Here is a 15,915-nt window from a genome sequence, read left to right on the forward strand (position 1 = left end):
TTAAGTTTAGCGTAATGCACTCCAATTGGACCTTTGAGCTGCCTATGAATTGGAGACCTCCATGTGTGCTAAAAACAAGATAAACCTATTTTCACATCATTTACATCATATTCAAAGATAAAGAGAATTTCACTTTGGAAGGAAAAACAATACATAGAAAAGAAAGACACAAGCTTAAAAATCATCTGAATGAAACAATGAGCGTGTAAAAACCTTACTTTTTATTTCAAGCTTTTCAGTGACTTTCTGTGTATATATAAATAAGTCATTTATTCTAAAATAAGAAGTGACACAGTTCTGTTATCTCCTGATAAAGAAGTGATAACAAAACCCTAGAAATTTAAGAAATGTTGATCAGCAAGGTCAGAGCCTGTGGGTTTGGGGCAACCTCTTGGAGGTGCTGTTACTTCATGTGACTGCAGTGGGAGCCCTTTGTGTCTCAGGAAGCTTCAACATATTTGAGTTGTTTGTAGGCTTGTGTATTATGATACACAGATTCTCTCATACCTTCCTTTGAATTGAATTTTTTTTCTTTTTTAGACAAGAGTCTCTCTCTGTTGCCAGGATAGAGTGCAGTGACACAATCTCAGCTCACTGCAACTTCCTCCTCCCGGGTTCAAGTGATTCTCCTGCCTCAGCCTCCTTAGTAGCTGGGACTACAGGCGTGTGCCACCACGCCCAGCTGATTTTTGTATTCTTAGTAGAGATGGGGTTTCGCCATGTTGGCCAGGATGGTCCCGATCTCTTTACCTCGTGATCTGCCTGCCTTGGCCTCTCAAAGTGCTGGGATTACAGGCATGAGCCACCGCGCCCGGCCCCAGATTTTTTTTTTTTTTTTTTTTTTTTTTGAGACGGAGTTTCGCTCTTGTTACCCAGGCTGGAGTGCAATGGCGCGATCTCGGCTCACCGCAACCTCCGCCTCCTGGGTTCAGGCAATTCTCCTGCCTCAGCCTCCTGAGTAGCTGGGATTACAGGCACGCACCACCGTGCCCAGCTAATTTTTTGTATTTTTAGTAGAGACGGGGTTTCACCATGTTGACCAGGATGGTCTCGATCTCGACCTCGTGATCCACCCGCCTCGGCTTCCCAAAGTGCTGGGATTACAGGCGTGAGCCACCGCGCCTGGCTGGCCCCAGATTTTAAAAAGTTTTTAAAACAAATTTAATGCCATGGCTGGAACTAATTAATACTAATTTTTTTATTGTGGCTCTATGTGTGTGTGTGTGTGTATGTATATAATATATATATACTGTGTGTGTGTATATATATGTGTGTATATATATACACACACACAGCCACAATAAAATGTGTGTGTGTGAAGATATATATATATATATTTAAAAGCATTGGTTTTGTTTGACATCAACAATCATATTTTCTATTTCCTAATATAGCTTGTTCAATTGGGTTATCATTGTGAATATGTATATATATATATATATATATATATACACACACACACACATATTCACACACATGTATAATGTACCTTTTAAAAAATAGACTTAAGTGGCACAAGTACAGTTTTAATGTACCCTTTTAACTATTTTTAAATATAAAATTCAGTGGCATTAATTACATTCACTCTACTGTGCAGCTATCACTTCTATTTCCAAAACTTTTTCATCAGCCCCAACAGAAACTCTTAAGCAGTAAACATTTAAGCAGTGAGTTTTCTTTTTTTGTTACCTTGATAGAGGTAACCTCTAATCTTGTTTTCTGTCTCCATGAAGTTGCCTAAATCAATACTAATTTTACAGTAGATTTTTTAGCTACATATGCTGCTTTTGAGATTTTGATGGCCTACCTCTTTGTGCACATCAAAATTATCCCCCTGCCAACCACACCCACATTTCTCTTTTCCCACCATTGCCGATGGAAATTACCATGGAAAACTCTAGACATCTGTAGAATTATCGTTAGCCAACTTCATTACCTGTATGGTTGTTTTAATTAATGAATGACTTTTTTTTTTTTTTTTTTGAGACTGAGTTTCGCTCTTGTTACCCAGGCTGGAGTGCAATGGCGCAATCTCGGCTCACCGCAACCTCCGTCTCCTGGGTTCAGGCAATTCTCCTGCCTCAGCCTCCCGAGTAGCTGGGATTACAGGCATGCGCCACCATGCCCAGCTAATTTTTTGTATTTTTAGTAGAGACGAGATTTCACCTTGTTGACCAGGATGGTCTCGATCTCTTGACCTCGTGATTCACCCGCCTTGGCCTCCCAAAGTGCTGGGATTACAGGCTTGAGCCACCGCACCCGGCCAATGAATGACATTTAAAAAAAATATTTATGTATGACTCTATTATCTATAACTTTAATAATATATTATGCAATTTTAATACTATTGAAGGATTATTAATTTTGGGAATCTATTTTAAATCATTAAATAGATTTTTAATATATTTTAAATCATGAGAACATATTCAATAATAACATTTATGAATTTGTGGAGTTTTAAAAGTCATAGGGCATATCCAATGAAAATGTCAATGATCTTATATATCTCTGAAGTAGACATTTGCTTCAAGATAATATTATACATTTCCAAGAATGATTTTCTCAAAATATTGAGTAGGGACAGGGACCATATAGAAGCTTTCATAATATGGGAAATTACAACACAACGAGATTTTTTCTTTAAAAAACAAAACAGAAACAAAAAGATAAAAAATAAAGATATTTCCCTAAATTGATTGCACCATTAATGATTGCATTATGAGAAGTTCAATGTTCTTGATAATTGTAATTTAATTCCTGATTGTATCAACCTTCAATTAAAGGAGTCTTTTCTTCCCTTCCCTTTCCTACCTTTCCTTTCTTTTACCTCCTCATCTTCCTCCCCCTTTCTCTTCCCCTTCCCATTTCTTTTTTCTTTTTTTCAAAGCAGTGAATTGTGAGGTAATCTCAATGGAATTCTAATAACCAGAAATGACAGTCAAGATGAGATTCTTAATCTTTTTTCTTCAAATTCAAAATGAGCAATTTGATAGAATACTGAATCACTGAAAGTTATAAATTAATTTTTGTTTCAAATATTTTTTAAAAAATTATACTTGTAACTAATTTATATTTCCATATTAAATATTATATTTATATGTAGTTTGATGTCATAGGATTTCTTTCCCTAAGGATCTGTTATCATTGATTATGTCATACTACAATCAGAATACTCCTGCACCCATCAGATTGAACATTTAGGAAACTTGCTTATAGTTACTCAGATTTAATGCATAATTGACCCAGGAATGGAATAGTGGAGGGTAGATCTCATTGTTACTTCATTGAAATAAATGTCACCATATTATTTTTTTTTCTGCATTTTTTAACAAGTGAAGGTAAAATTATATATATGTATATACATATATATATATATGTATATATATATATATATATACATATATATATGTTTTTTTTCTTCCTCAGATATAGATGAATGCTCTGAGAACATGTGTGCTCAGCTTTGTGTCAATTACCCTGGAGGTTACTCTTGCTACTGTGATGGGAAAAAAGGATTCAAACTTGCCCAAGATCAGAAGAGTTGTGAGGTAAACATTTCACAATGCTTAACTTTTCACTTCTTTTCTAAAATGGGAGATCCTAGGTCCTTATTTTGACATAGCTGAGTTAAGTCAGGAAAGTACAGATGTTCTACAATAATTGCTGTAGCTCTAAGCACGTTATGAGTCATGATTATTTACTAAATATGGTCATGTAAGTCATAAACATTGGGGATAATTAGTGGCTGGGTTTAAAAAAAAAAAAAAGAGGTCATCATTAAGTATAATTATCAGTATAAAAGAGGTTTTCAATACCCATTACTAAATTGCATTCTAGCCTGGGCAAGAAAGCAATACTTCCATTCTCTCTCCCTCTTTCTTTTCCTTCTCCCTCCTCCCCATTCTCTCTCTCTCTTTCTCTTCCTTTTTCCTCCTTCCTATTCTCTCTCTCTCTTTCTCAAAAAAAAAAAAAAAAAAAAATTACAGCTCTTATTCCTGATGTGGAATGTTAAACATATGTAAGTATTTTAACTGTAAACTAAGAATAAACTCTCCGACTTATTATTTTAAGCTGTGTAAACCAGTCTTATTCTGCTGAGAGCCGTATCAGAAAACATCACTTTTCTGCCTCCTGTGCCTACTAGTCCTGCAAATCTAAGATTTTCTAGGTATAGTGATATTATTCAACCATTTTAAACATTCACAAACTACTTAAAAAAGCTAAGTTATAAGTGAACATATATGAGGAATGATGTGATTTGCAATTGAAGGCATTTGAGGCACAATCTTTTCTCCCATGCAACTCACTTCCCCTCTCCTGACATTCATGCTCTGCAGAAAACCTCAACTCCTACTTTACTATGGCAATTGATTATGAGTTTCCTGTTATCAACAGCCGGTCCCCTTTCTGAACTCACTTCCTCTCATCCTTGTTTTTATTAAAGAAAGAAGGGTCTCTCCTCTATGAGTCTTCACTCCTATACCGCTCTGTTTTCTGAAAGACCTTGCTGTAGCACTTGTCCATTCCGTAGCCACATCTTCACTATATTCCTTTCCATCAGCTATTTTTCTATCATCAAATAAGATGTTTCCCCCACTTAGAAATGCTTTTCTCTACAGATGTCTGAAATTGTAGTCTTATTTCTTTACTGAATCACAACTCCTTCTTAGTTTCTTTTGTTGGGTCCTCTTTGTTTGCCTAGCCCTTAAAGTATTTGTATTGCTCAGTGTTCTGTCCTCTGACAGCTCCACTTCTCACTCAGCACCACACGACCCTACTTCCACCCAGAGAAATCCACATTTTCTCTCATAGATTCAATTACCAACTATTTGCTTTTGCCTCCAAAATCTTGATTTTCTGGATTAAATCTCCTGAACTTGAGATTACACATAGCTAACTGCCTACTATATACCTCCACTAGGATCTTCAACAGGTACCTCAAAATCAACATATGCTAAACTGAACTCATCAATTCTTTTCTCAAAATGACTCCTCAACCGATGTTCCCTACATCAGCATACACTCGCTTGTCCAAGCCAAAAAATTTGATGTCATTCTTGGATGTTCTTTCTCCCAAAACTTCCCACTGCCAATTAATTAGCAAGAACTGTCAATTTCACCTCCTACATATTTATCGAGTCCACCCACTCCTCTCTTAGATTATCTGTCTACTGACACCATCATGTCTCTCCTAAACTGCTATAACAGCCTCATAACTGATCAACCTGGCCTTGCCTTACACCCTGTCCATGCACAATTAGAGGGATCTTTGTAAAAAGCAAACCTGATTAAAGCACTCTCCTGCTTAAACCTTTTAGCAGCTTCCCAATGCCAGTTTGGATTGAATTCAAAGTCCTTGACACAGCCCTGTAAGTTTCTTCATTAGTTGACTCCTGCTTACCTCTTCAATGGTATCTCTACAAAATCACTTACTTAGGCCACTATTTTTTCAGTTGCTTAGTAGTCTTATTTTCTTTTCTCTCTACAACCCCACACAGGGTGCTTCCTGCTTGGATCACTCCCTCTGCCTCTTACCTAGCTAATCCCAACTCATCCTGCAGGTCCCCATTAAACATCACTTCCTCTGAAAAGCCTTCCGGACCCAAGTGTGGGATGGACGGCCCCTATCATGTGCTATGTTAGTACCCTGTGTCTCCCCCATGTTGGTGCTTATCAGATTGTCTTGTAATTGACAAAAAAAAAAAAAAAAAAAAAAAAAGAGGCTAGAGTCACAGTTTAGAGAGTACTTATCTTAGCCTGTACATTTATAAAGTAAAAAGTGTATGCTTACTTCAGAAATCAAGAAAAGCTGCGGTTAATACCTCTCATTGTGAAAAATAATCTCCCATGGAAACTTTAGTGAAAACATTTTCCAGTGTCTCCGTTTCTGTATTCCACTCTGACAAGTTTGATCACACCTTAGGCACGTTAGTACTTGTAAAAGTGCTCATAACGTTTCAGGGGGTACAAGTGCAGTTTTAATGTACCCTACCGTTTTTAGGATTTAGTAGGGTTTAAGTTCATCAGAATTCAGAGAGGTTAATTTCTTAATCTGTGTCTCTCCAGCTTGCTTTTAGTTACTCAGATTTAATGCATAATTGACCTAGGAATTGAATATTGTGGGTAGGTCCTCGTTTTTACTTCATTGAAATAAATGTCACCATCTGAGCTCGTTTTTTTCCTGCATCTTTTTTTAACAAGTGAAGGTAAAATTATATATGATTATGAGGCCGACCATAAAAAATGCCTAAATAATGATTTAACTGTGTGTACACACATACCTCTATATCTGTTGCCAAGACAAAGCTGTGTATGTCCAGGAAAATGTCACATTCAGTACTATGCAGCCTACTTGGTAATAAGCTAGTTGGCATGTATAGTAATTTTGGTATGGTACTACTTAAATGAAATGCCAGGCTGAGTGAACATTTATTTTGTAATTTAGTCCTTTATTATTTCTATATTTGGTGTAGTTACATACCACCGTCTGCCTTGGAATAGAAATATTAAAGTTCTAAGAGGAAATAAAATGTTATTTCTGGGCCTATATTTAATACAGTGCTATGTATGTAATTCTCCTCAAAATATCCTCATATGTGCTCAATGATTTATACCATAAAAGCTTTTCATTTTGATGTTTGTTTTCACTCTTAGAAAAAAATACTTGATTCCATATGTGATGACTTTAAATAATCTTCTTGAAAATTCCTTGGAGACTCTGAGATCTTAACTTATATTTATTTCCTTTATTTTTTCCAAATAGCACGTCCTTGCTCAGGAAACTTTTGCTTAATAAATGAATGAGTGAATGAATGAGGTGCCGTTTATTGGTACATTAATTCCTACACCTATTTCTGACTTCATATAAAAATAATTTTCAGACATCGTTCATGGAACATATTATACCTGACAGTTAATTAAAGAAATATATATTGGTTCTTGAAGAAAGAGTTTGTGTTTAGGACTAAAATTTGCAAAGAAAGTATTAAAGACAAAGATCTAAAGCCAGGCACATTGAATGAGATTTTAAAACACATACCCGTATTCTTGGAAGTTATACTGATAGATAGACTATACAAGAAAATGGAAGATAGGTCTTCATTATCACCAAAAATAATCTTAATTATTTTAGCATATCACAGACAATACATTAGTAACTAGACAAAAATGCATGGCTTCACACACACATCAAGCAATGACGTATGCATTTTGGTTTTCTTGTTGTTTATTTGGTTACTTTTATTCTAGGCTGTTCCAGTGTGCCTTCCCTTGAACCTTGATACAAAGTCTGAATTACTTTACTTGGCGGAGCAGTTTGCAGGGGTTGTTTTATATTTAAAATTTCGTTTGCCGGAAATCTCCAGGTGAGGAACCAATACCGGTGATAATTTCTAGAGGTTAAGCAGGTAAGGGCAGAAGAAAAGTGGCTGAAAAGATTTGAAATGTGTGAAATTGTATTACCAATCAGATAGTGTAGTCATTTTATCAATCAGATGATTTGGGAAACCCTAAAGTTAATTTACTCCTTCACACACGTAATTTTCAGGCTAAAACCTTTTTGAGTCATCCCAGACTGACCTGTCCCAATGAACATTTTACCTTATTCCATGTTGTTCCTTTTGTAGAAAATGCATATTTACTAAGAAGCTGGGCAAGTAGATTTAATGTACTTTCGAAATTTCCATTATTCTTTATACATGTTATGAAAACTAAGTAATAAAAAATACTCATATTGCTTTTAGAATATCATTATATTCAAAATTGTTAAGGAAAGATTTTAAACTTGCAAGTGGCATTTTAAAGACATACAATTACATAATTTTAGTTGGCTGTCTAAATACTTTATCCATTATTTTTGTAGTTAGATTGAGTTCAGAAATGAAGTAATTGCTTATGTTTTGAATCATAATTTCACTTTATTTTTTATAGCAATGCTTATGATCCAATTTTTATTTTATTTTATTTTAATTAATTTATTTTTGAGACAGAGTCTTGCTCTTTTGTTCAGGCAGGAGTGCAGTGGTACAATCTCAGCTCACTGCAACCTCCGCCTCCTAGGTCGAGCGATTCTCCTGCCTCAGCCTCCTGAGTAGGTGGGACTACAGGCATGTGCCACCACACACAGCTAATTTTTGTATTTTTAGTAGAGATGGAGTTTTACTATGTTGCCCAGGCTGGTCTTGACTTCCTGACCTCAGGTGATCACCTCAGGGGATCTGCCATAATTCTACTTTAGTTATCAGATTTTCTCAGAAGCATACCTTGGTGGAAGTAGAAGAAAGAAATTGGAATTTTTTTGGAATAATGGAAAGGAAAAATATTTGAGACAGATTATACAGTTCAAATTTAAAAATAATTAAATAAGCATGTATGTTTAGAATTTAATTTTGTTAGATATATGAATATTCATTAAATAATTCAACCAAATTCATAGAATCAAAGAACACTGAAAGTTATTCTAAGATTAATAACTTACATAAACATGTAAGCAACTGTGCTCCTTCCACACTTTTTTTCTCCCAATTTGTGTTTTTTTCCTTTAATGTCACAGCAAGTAATATCTCCTAATGATATAGATTGAAGACAACCCTAACCTGCTATAAGAATAATGAGAATGAGAGAGAAAAATATCAGTTTTAGTAAATAACACTTTTAGGAATATGATTCATCTTCCATATCCTTGAGTTTCTCATCTGTGAATTTAACCAACCTCAGGTAAATAATATTCAGAAGAAAACCACAATAAATATTGACAATATAATACAAAATAATACAAATAAAACACAATACAGTGTGACAACTATTTACATAACATTTACATTGTATTGGATATTATACGCAATCTGGAGATGAATTGCATAAATTATGCAAATACTATGCCATTTTACATAAGGGACTTGAGCATCTGTGGATATTGATACCATGCAGGGATCCCGGAGCCAGTGTCCCATGGATACCTAGGGATGAGTGTGTTCATTTCTCACTCACAGTTCAGTCATCTGATCTCTAACATTGGATTGGAGTTGGTCAAATTATTTTTTCCAGAATTTATTATTTATTTATTTTAAACTTTTCATTGATATGTAATGTATGTAGAGAAATTAGATTAAATGTACACCTTGATGAATTTTTATAACTGCCACCTGTGTAATCAACACAAGAATAGCTAGTGCATTTATTTTCATTTTTTGCAAATTTCTTTGCATCTGCTTTTCATGATCAAATACCTTAGCTACACAAATGTTAAAAAATTCACTCTTTTTTCCAATTTACCATGCTTGGGAAAAAGAATGAATTATTCCCCATTGTAATGAGTCAGTTTGCTGATGATGTCTTCCAGAAACAAAATATGCAGAACATGACTCCTTGAAATATGATTTTAGCCTGGTTTTACAAAGAAAAGGGAATTATCTCCATATTAGGATCAACTGCTAGAAGATCTGGAGCATACACAAATTTGAGTTTTGGCCAGATAATACTGTTTCACATCAACAAAATGCTCAGATAGTTATGAAAGGGGATAGAAGTCCTTATTCCAAGCCAAATTGTTCTTTTTTACACAATCCGAGTTCAGTAAATTTCTACTACCTTGTTCTCCATCAACATACTTTACTCCACATTTTACCTCTTTTTAATACTTCTTTGGAATTCTAAAGATGAAAAAGTTTATTTCGTCACTTTTTCTTTGTTCCATTTGTGGGAGATTTGTGTGCCATTGCAAATGCTCCCTCCATTATTATTATTATTATACCTTGCGATAAGAATATGGGATTCTGTCCTGCCTAGTTTAGCAATTATCTGAAGTCCAGACTCTTTAACTTAAATCGCCTTTATTTTAACTTAGGTGCCTTATAGTTATACACCTATTTTTCATTTTCCCTGTTTTCATTCATCAATCTTTGGGATTTGCTAGCCCCTTGGAAATGTCAATGCTGATTTTCATTGAAGTGTTTTAAGGATACTGAATCAGCACATGCTATTTTAATTTCAGCATCCCTAAGATTTTTCTCCCTGTAATAGGTACATATGTGTCTAGAGTCTTAACAGCAACTGGTGTCGCCAGCACTCAGATACCCTCAAACACATGGGTAGACTATATCTTTTAAATTTTCCTTCTGTGTATTCTACTACAGTGACTTATGCAATTAGAGTTTTAGAAAAGCCAATAGATATATTTTAAGTTTTTTAATTTTACCTTTCTTACCACACATGAAGCCTTAATGATGTCTGGAGTCATCCATATGCTGTCTTGTAGATCTCCATGAGTGATTCCTGACGTGAAATTATAGGGAAAATATGCCTTTTGATGAATAAACCAATCATGAAATTGAAACATATTTTACTGATCACTTACTGATACAGCAAAAACAAAAATACAACCAAAAACCCACCACATGTTAATGTGAGATTATATAGTGTATAAACGGGGCCAGGAGAGATACAGTATGCGTGATATCTATACATGCGTATTAATTAAAGCATTTGAAAGGTACTTTCAAAACATATGCCAAAGAAAGATGACAAATTACCAAAGCATCTGTTCCCGGGGGGAAAGATTCCAAGAATAAGCAAGAAAATATATAACAACTTAATTTTAAACACACACGGAGCCAGAGATAATACATGAGCAGTGTAATCCTGCCCTTCTCTTTTATTAATTCCAGAAAACGAAAAAATATTTGACTCTTTGTCCATATTACTGTTTGCCAGTACAAGAAAAAAAGAATGATGCATTGAGCTTTCTGTATTTCTCACATTGTTTAGATTTACAGCAGAATTTGATTTCCGGACATATGATTCAGAAGGCGTGGTACTGTATGCAGAATCTATCGATCACTCAGCCTGGATCCTGATTGCAGTTCGTGATGGAAAGTTTGAAGTTCAGCTTAAGAACGAACAAACATCCAAAATCACAACTGGAGGCGGCATTATTAATAATGGCGTGTGGCATACGGTACGTTTGCAGATTTCATCAATATCTTTCTGCTATGATGCGGTTTGTATAAAATCATAATTTGTTTTTATAGTGATACCAAACCAAAATGGGTTTGGAGTTATCTGATGCGATGTGAAGTATATTCTGTACACTGTAATTCCCTGAAACAGCCTGAGAAATAAGATTCTCACTTAGAATTTATCATAACTAAAATAGTTGTTTTTAGTTATTTGCTTGAACTACCCTGTCTTTAACTTTTTACCTTTTAAATGATATTACCTTTTTCACCTTATTTAACTTTTTGCCTCTTTTAGTGGCTGTTTGGTGAACCGTGGTGTTAGGGATTATTAGGTGACCTAACAGTTTTTTTGTTGTTGTTGGATTTTTGTTTTTTGTTTTTTTGTTTTGACAGAGTCTCACTCTGTCGCTTAGTCTGGAGTGCGGTGGCATGATCTTGGCTCACTGCAACCTCCGCCTCCTGGGTTCAAGTGATTCTTGTGCTTCAGCCTTCTGAGTAGCTGGGATTACAGGTGTACAGCACACCTGGCTAATTTTTATAATTTTAGTAGAGACAGGGTTTTACCATGTTGGCCAGGCTGGTCTCGAACTCCTGGCCTCAAGCTATCCACCCACTTCAACCTCCTAAAGTGCTGGGATTACAAGCCTGAGTCACTGCACCTGGCCGCCATAGAAATTTATATAAAGACACCACTGATCAAGGAAAACTCTCCTCAATTGCCATTAATATTTTTTCAATTAAGGAGAAATAAACATAGTAACAAATTCAAAAAGGTAACTCAAATTCGAATATAAGCATATAGATAAGTAATCCTTTTTTTAAAAAAAATAGACACAGTGTCTTGCTATGTTGTCCAAGCTGATCTTGAACTCAAGGAATCCTCCTCCCACCTTGGCTTCCCAAAGTGCTGGGATTGCAGGCATGAGCCATTATGCCAGACTTAGTAATCAGTTTTTGTGCAAACAATATACAGTAGCAGGTACCAGTGTGCTTAGAAATTAGCATTTTAGGCCAGGTGCAGTGGCTCACACCTGTAATCCCAGCACTTTGGGAGGCTGAGGCAGGTGGATCATCTGAGGTCAGCAGTTCAAGAGCAGCCTGGCCAACATGGCGAACCCCATCTCTACTAAAAATACAAAAATTAGCCGGGGGTGGTGGTGCACTCCTGTAATCTCAGCTACTTGAGAGGCTGAGGCAGGAGAATCACTTGAACCCTGGAGGCGCAGGTTGCAGTGAGCTGAGGTCGTACCACTGCACTCCAGCCTGGGCAACAGAGCAAGACTGAAAAAAAAAAAAAAGAAAAAATAAATTAGCATTTTAATTTAATCCTACATATAGCCTTTATTCTAGTGATCAAGGACAGTACTTTAATCAATCGGATTAAAATGGTGTCAGCAGAGGATAGGTGAGAGAAGATTGGCTTCACCTTAGAATGTGGTGCACAAAAGAGACATCTTTTATGCCTAGAGGAGCTGGCAAGAAGTTTGTGTTGATCTTGATTTATTTATGTTATTTATCTATTTATCATTATTGTTATTATTATTATTTTGAGACACAGTCTTCCTCTGTCACCCAGGCTGGAGTACAGTGGCACATTCTCAGCTCACTGCAACCTCCACCTCCTGGGTTCAAGCGATTCTCCTGTCTCAGCCTCTCTAGTAGCTGGGACTATAGGTGCTGACGCCATGCCTGGCTAGTTTTTGTATTTTTAGTAGAGATATGTTTCACCATGTTGGCCAGGTTGGTCCTGAACTTCTGACCTCAGGTGATCTGCTCTTCTCAGCCTCCCAAAGTGCAGGGATTACAGGTGTGAGCCACTGCACCCAGCCAAGAAGTTTGTGTTGAGAAGCCATGTGAGGTCACCACTAAATTATTTTAGCCCTTCATTTATTCAGACATGCACTCATTTATTCAATAAGCTTTTAGTGAGTGCTTTTGATGCTAAGTTCCTGAGTTCAAGGCATTAGAACTATAGCAAGAGATTTTCCTTGCTCTAGAGCTTAGTACCTCACAGATAAGTAACTGATGCTTCTTTGGGAAATAATATACTGTAACATGAAATATGTTACAGTAGAGGTATGAACAAAGCACACTTGGGCAAAGATGTGGTGACTTTACAAATTACTACTTCTTATCTTTGATTATGGGTCTAATATTAATAGGAATTTAAATTGTAATGTTTCATAATTTGTTCAGTAAAATATTTATTGAGCACTTCTGTATGCTAATCCTTATTCTTGGTGGTAAAGATACAACAGCGAATAAAACAAAGTCAGTGCTCTTACAGAGCTTGCATTCTAGTGGTGAGATGCGAACAACAAATGCATGAAAAAATAAATACGCCAGAGAGTTATTCATGTTATAAGAAAAAAGAAAAGCCAGGCAAGGACGTAGAGAGTGATGATAGTATGCATATAGAATCAGGAAAGCCATCACTGATGAGATTAGGTCTGAACTGAGACTTGAGAGCACATGTCATGAGAAATACATGAGGGAATATAAAACCATTCTGCACCATGTGAACAGCAAAAACAGAATTTCTTGGAAGAGGATGTGTTGGGTATTCGAGGAATAACACAAAGTGTAGTGTAGCAGCAGGGGGAGAGTTGTTAGAAAATGAGGTTAGAGGTCGGGCACCGTGGCTCACACCTGTAATCCCAGCACTTTGGAAGGCCAAGGCAGGCTAATCATGAGGTCAGGAGTTCGAGACCAGCCTGGCCAACATGGTAAAACTCCATCTCTACTAAAAAAAAAAAATTAGCTGGGTGTGGTGGTGGGCACCTGTAGTCCCAGCTATTCAGGAGGTTGAGGCAGGAGAATTTCTTGAATCCGGGAGGTGGAGGTTGCAGTGAGCCATTGCACCACTGCACTCCATCCTGGGGGGCAGTGCAAGACTCTGTCTCAAAAAAAAAAAAAAAAAGAATAAAGAAAAAAAAAAGAAAATGAAGTTAGAAACGTGGTCTGAGATGAGATCATCTAGGGCCTTGGGGGCCATGAAGAGGGTGTGGATTTTATGCTAAATGGAAAGGCGCTGGATGATTTTGAGAAGGGACATGATCTAATTCGCATTTAAAAATATAATCACAATCAGAAGCTGATGGCTTTGTGGAAACCAGACAGTGGAGAATGAGAGGAGAACAGGATATGGAGCTAGGAGACTATTGCAATAACCCAGTGGAGAGAAGATGGCAGCTCTGACTAGTGTGCCGATGGGAAGGGTAGTGAGAAGTGGTCAGATTCTGGATATATTTTTACAGTTAAGCCTTCAATTCAAATTTTCGAATACTAAGCATAAAAAAGGGTTTTAAGGCCATGAAACTGGTTGTGTTGACCAGTGGTTTCAAATACTGTCTCATCTAATGTCTGAAAATATATAATGCTCCTTTACTGTTCTTGAAATGTATCAATCATGTAAACTACCTTCACGTATACCCAGTTGAAACCAACATAATGCTCTCATTATTACATTCATATCAATAAATAAAAGGAATTTATAAGAAAATAATAAGTATTTCAATATAGAAGTACTCAACTATAACTACAATATTTGTCACAGATTGCTTCTATACATAGACTAAAAAAGCTCCTGGTCAACATGGTGAAACCCCGTCTCTACTAAAAATACAAAAAATTAGCTGGGCACGGTGGCACGTGCCTGTAGTCCCAGCTACTCAGGAGGCTGAGGCAGGAGAATTGCCTGAACCCAGGAGGCGGAGGTTACGGTGAGCTGAGATCGCGACATTGCACTCCAGCCTGGGTAACAAGAGTGAAACTCCGTCTCAAAAAAAAAAGAAAATAAAAGCTATAAATGAAGATTAATACTGGGGTGGTATATTAGCAATGCAAATACCATTAAATGCATAAACGGTGTTGCCATTGGTAATATTAATTTTCCAAAGTGTTCCTGGTGAAGATATGAACAAAATCAATATCAATCTATCTTTAGTTTTCAAGATTATTACATTCTTGAAAAACTTAATGAATGCTGAAGCAGTGCAGCAAACGTTTTGTGTATATGTACAGACAAACTCAGACAGTGGTCAGCACGAATAGTCCCTACATGAATCCCTAGCAGGGATGTTCAGAAGATTTTAAGAATACTTGATATTTTATTATTAATTGTGCATGAGAAGCCTATGTACATGATGCCAATTGTCTATCACCCTGCAATGCCAGCATGGCCCCTATTCATTGTGACAAATTAAAGTGCTGTGCACCTCCAAACTTTCCAAATGCCCTGGAGTGGAGTCATGGTGTCCCACTTAAAATACTTGCATGGCTACAGGAAAAAGGTCTGTGCCCTGAGCCGTGGGGAGGGGAGGATCTTGCAAAGGAGGCTGAGAAGTAGTGGTTAGAGTGCAGAAAGAGAAGTGAGCAGGGTCAGGTCTTGGAGGCTAAGTTAAGGAAGTCTGTGAAGAAGGGAATAGTTGTTCAAATGCTGCTAATTGGCTATATTAGAAAAAGAGTGTTGACAAGCTTTTAAATCTGTGTTACTAAATTTATTTTATGTTGGAGGATAGTTTTTCCCCTCCTATAACGGTATTTTAATATGCTTATTGTTTGGCTCCTATTATTGGTGAATAAGTGAAGAGTTTGCACTTTGAGTGCTATAGTTTTACATGAAGTGATGACAGCAGTGGTTCTTCAAATTGCTTTAGTGGGAGGAATGTTGATTGTTGTTTACCCTTATTTGAAACTTTTTCTAAAAAACCCAAATTAAAATCCAATTTAATTTTATGTATTCTTTTTTTACTACTTCAATCACTTTTTAATTTTAAAGGAAAAGTAATTTGTGGGCAATTAACAGAATACTGGACATACTGATTTTTCTTCCTTGATATTAAGAACTTATTTACATGATTGACTCCATATGTGTATTATCAGACAATTGCAAAATAAGACCACTTAAAATTTTCCTAAGATAGAATGGCTCACTTAACTGTTAATTTTCTAGCAGCCT

General features: G+C 36.3%; 1 protein-coding gene across 1 annotated transcript in view; it reads left to right on the forward strand.

Moving 5' to 3' along the window:
• Window positions 1-15,915, forward strand: part of PROS1 (protein S) — a 98,736-nt gene that overhangs the window by 68,782 nt on the left and 14,039 nt on the right. Inside the window, exons 8-10 of the mRNA XM_012474172.3 lie at window positions 3,427-3,548; window positions 7,249-7,364; window positions 10,765-10,954. Coding sequence (XP_012329595.3) covers window positions 3,427-3,548; window positions 7,249-7,364; window positions 10,765-10,954 — 428 coding nt within the window. The remainder of the gene's footprint in view (window positions 1-3,426; window positions 3,549-7,248; window positions 7,365-10,764; window positions 10,955-15,915) is intronic.

This window comes from Aotus nancymaae, unplaced genomic scaffold (genome assembly GCF_030222135.1).
Source record: "Aotus nancymaae isolate 86718 unplaced genomic scaffold, 86718_ANA_hifiasm-v0.15.2.pri h1tg000022l_1, whole genome shotgun sequence".
NCBI lineage: Eukaryota > Metazoa > Chordata > Mammalia > Primates > Aotidae > Aotus > Aotus nancymaae.